The following is a 3090-nucleotide window of genomic DNA, read 5'->3' as shown; positions in this document are numbered from 1 at the left end:
ATATACGTCAGCATTCAGTTGGAGGTGAAAAGGTTAGCACTTGACCCAGGAAGTACCCATGTTTGTTTCAAAAATAGAACTGCTTTATAAAATTCTTCACCATTTTTTCCATTATGAACTTTGATTATAATAAGGGGACTACTGTTATTTTAAAGAAAATCAACCTATGATAGACATTGGTTAGGTGCAATTACCCTCTTAGGGGAAGCTTCAATTACATAGTGGAAAGCACTTCTTTTTTTTTTTTTTCAAAGAAAAGTCCCATCTCTTTGAAAATGCACACCGTCCTTCCCTCCTTCCCCACACAAAATGACTCAACTTTGTAAGAACCAACAAACTGTAGCCAAGCCAAATACACGGATCCTTAAGCATACCTGAAACTTGAATATATTTATTACAGACATCTTAAGACCCGTAAACTCTGCTCTGGATCACATCACTCCAGGATCTCAGAGCTGTTCATGATTGTACAGGAAATGGGGGATACTGTGGGCTCACAAAGGATAACTGATAGAACTCAGTGTGGTACTTCAGGGACACCAAAACATTGTGCGACATGCAAGAGACTATTCACGAATCACACAAAATATACATTCATTGTGCCATCCATCACATTAACAACTGAGCTGAAAATACATCCTATCCAGCTAAGATAACTGAGGAAGGAAGAGGCTGGTTTGACTAATACCTTTAGGTTCTGAATAATCCAGCACGAAGTTTAAATAGAGTGTGGCCAGAGAAACAAGAAAGGGGTTAGGGATGGGGAGAGACTGAAGCACAGGCAGCAAGGTTTCTGAACCTTGTGGTCTGCAGGCCTTCTTAACTCACTGAAAGAACAAATTGAGGCTACCCTCCGAGGCATCTGATTGAGTTTAAATGAGGGCTTTTATTTTTAACCTATCATCACATATAAAATTGTACCAGCTTTGAGAGTTTGCCCACCCTGTTTGAATCACTTAATCTAAACATTTCTAGAAAATCTGTATAAAGATAAATCTCTCAGGACAAAGTATTTACAACCAGCAAACTCACACACAAGAATGAATTAAATTAAAAGGTGAATTCATTGTGTAAACACGCCCATAGTGCATCTCTTCTCATGAGCTCCTGGACTCTCTCCTTTCTCTTTACCCCACTTTGAGGACAAAGTAGGGGAGTTCTGTAAATCTACAGATAGATAAAAGATGGGAGGACTCCCTTTGGCATGTTTCTGCTGGCAAAGGAGACAGTTCTCCAAAGGGCATCTAACAGGAACAGTAGGTTCTGTGGAAATCTCCTAAAAGTAGGGGCCCTCAGAAAATTGGTGCGGGCACCCCATCTGCATTAAGAAGTTAACACACACACCCCTCCCTCCCCAATCAAGCATCTAGTCCAGAATTCTCAGTAAACACATTATCCTGCCCAGGAGCGTCCCAGATAGGATCAGAAAGAAAGAGAGAGACTGCAAATGGAAAGGAAGATAAGCTAAGAATGTGCTTTGAGTAAGAAGTCCCAGCCCGAGGAGTCAGAAGCCTGGGCCGCGGAGTGGAGTTTGGGGCTGGGCCGGCCTCAGTGGGAGGTAGTCAGAGTGTCGGAGGTAGAGGACCCCGGGGAAGGAACGCAGGGCGACGAGCTGGACTTCTCTGAGGACTCCTCGGCCTTCTCCTCGCTTCCCGGCGGGGTGGCGGGAGAGATGGGCAGGAGGCCCTCCTTCTCTCGTTTCTTCTGCTTCATTCGGCGGTTCTGGAACCAGATCTTCACCTGGGTCTCGTTGAGTTGCAGGGACGCGGCGATTTCCACCCGGCGGGCGCGCGTCAGGTACTTGTTGAAGTGAAACTCCTTCTCCAGCTCCGTGAGCTGCTTGGTGGTGAAGTTGGTGCGCACTGCGTTGGGTTGCCCCGCGTAGCCGTACTCTCCCACTTTCCCTGGGGGGGAAGCGATGAGAGAAAAAGGTAAATATTTAACAATCCATAGGAAAGCCCCTGTAGGTTCAGAGCAATATTCAGGTAAGGGGGAGATCGAGAATTTCTCCACACACCCCGGGCTGGAGAGGGTGAGTGATGAGGTGTAAAGTGTTCATCTGAAGTCAACCATTAGTGTGGTCAGACCGGTGATGAATGGAGCCCAGAGATATTACCAGCACAGCCCCACGCACGCACACCTACCCACTTCCTACTTCCAGAGTCTCTCCAACTCAGCCCCTCTGCAAACACCACATTCCCAGGGGCTCCTTCGCCTCAACACACACCTGGGCAATCCCCCAATGCCCTACAACACCGGTGGGAAGCAAGTATTTTTTAACGACAATTTATTAATTGTCCTTGGAAACTAAGCATACTAACTCCTTCCAGAATCATCACGGAGCATCCGCGGAATGGCAAGACTGACCTGTTTTGGGAGGGTTTCTTTTGACTTTCATCCAGTCAAAGGTCTGCGCTGGAGAAGAGGTCTCTGGTGCCGGGGAGCGACAGGCTTCTTGGTGGCTGGCGTGGAGAGGGGACAAGGAGTTATTATACGTGGCCAGGGCCAGGCTCTGGTGCTCTTGTCCATATGAGTGGTGAATGTACTGAGGCGATCCCACCGCGCCCCCGGCATAACCCTGGTGGTGGTGGTGATGTTGGACCATGGGAGATGAGAGGTTTCCAGAGTAAACAGCGGGAGCGCACGAGGGGTACCCCCCACTTACTTCTGCTTCCTGATTTAACGTGTACGGGCTGTAAGGCGCGCCGAAGTTCTGCGCGCCATAGCTTGGACCACAACTCGAGTGGGAGTAGGACACCCCCAGGTTCCCAGGAGTCTGGTAGGTGGCCGGCTGGGGGTGGTGATGGTGGTGGTGGTGGTGGGGCGAGTTGATCTGCACCCCCCTGCCCACTAGGAAGCGGTCGTCGCCGCCACAGCTGTTGGCACTGACCGCGCACGACTGGAAAGTTGTAATTCCATGGTCTGCGGGATAGGCTCGCGCGGAGCAGGTCCCCGAGTCGCCCCCGCTGAGGATGGGGTATTCCAGGAAGGAGCTCATTCTTGCATTGTCCATCTGTCACTGAGTGACCGGGTCCTGCGAAGCCCTAGGTGACCGTGCCAACTTTCTCACTTCCTCCATGGGGCCGGAGA

General features: G+C 49.5%; 1 protein-coding gene across 2 annotated transcripts; it reads right to left on the bottom strand.

The window, feature by feature from the left end:
- Window positions 1-385: 385 nt before the first annotated feature.
- On the bottom strand, window positions 386-3090 carry HOXA1 (homeobox A1). Of its 2 annotated transcripts, XM_005862970.2 has the most exons (3): window positions 2666-3075; window positions 2368-2462; window positions 386-1904 (listed from the first exon to the last, which is right to left on the bottom strand). In XM_005862970.2, exons 1-2 carry the CDS (start codon window positions 3011-3013, stop codon window positions 2403-2405), a joined length of 408 nt encoding a protein of 135 aa, XP_005863032.1. In that variant the 5' UTR covers window positions 3014-3075; the 3' UTR covers window positions 386-1904; window positions 2368-2402. The 2 variants fall into 2 exon arrangements, with proteins under 2 accessions (XP_005863032.1, XP_005863031.1); XM_005862969.2 differs by having other exon boundaries at window positions 2368-3090.

This window comes from Myotis brandtii, unplaced genomic scaffold, assembly GCF_000412655.1.
Source record: "Myotis brandtii unplaced genomic scaffold, ASM41265v1 scaffold17, whole genome shotgun sequence".
Taxonomy (NCBI): Eukaryota; Metazoa; Chordata; class Mammalia; order Chiroptera; family Vespertilionidae; genus Myotis; species Myotis brandtii.
Note: the sequence above shows the minus strand (reverse complement) of the source record. Positions and strands in the feature narration are given on the sequence as shown.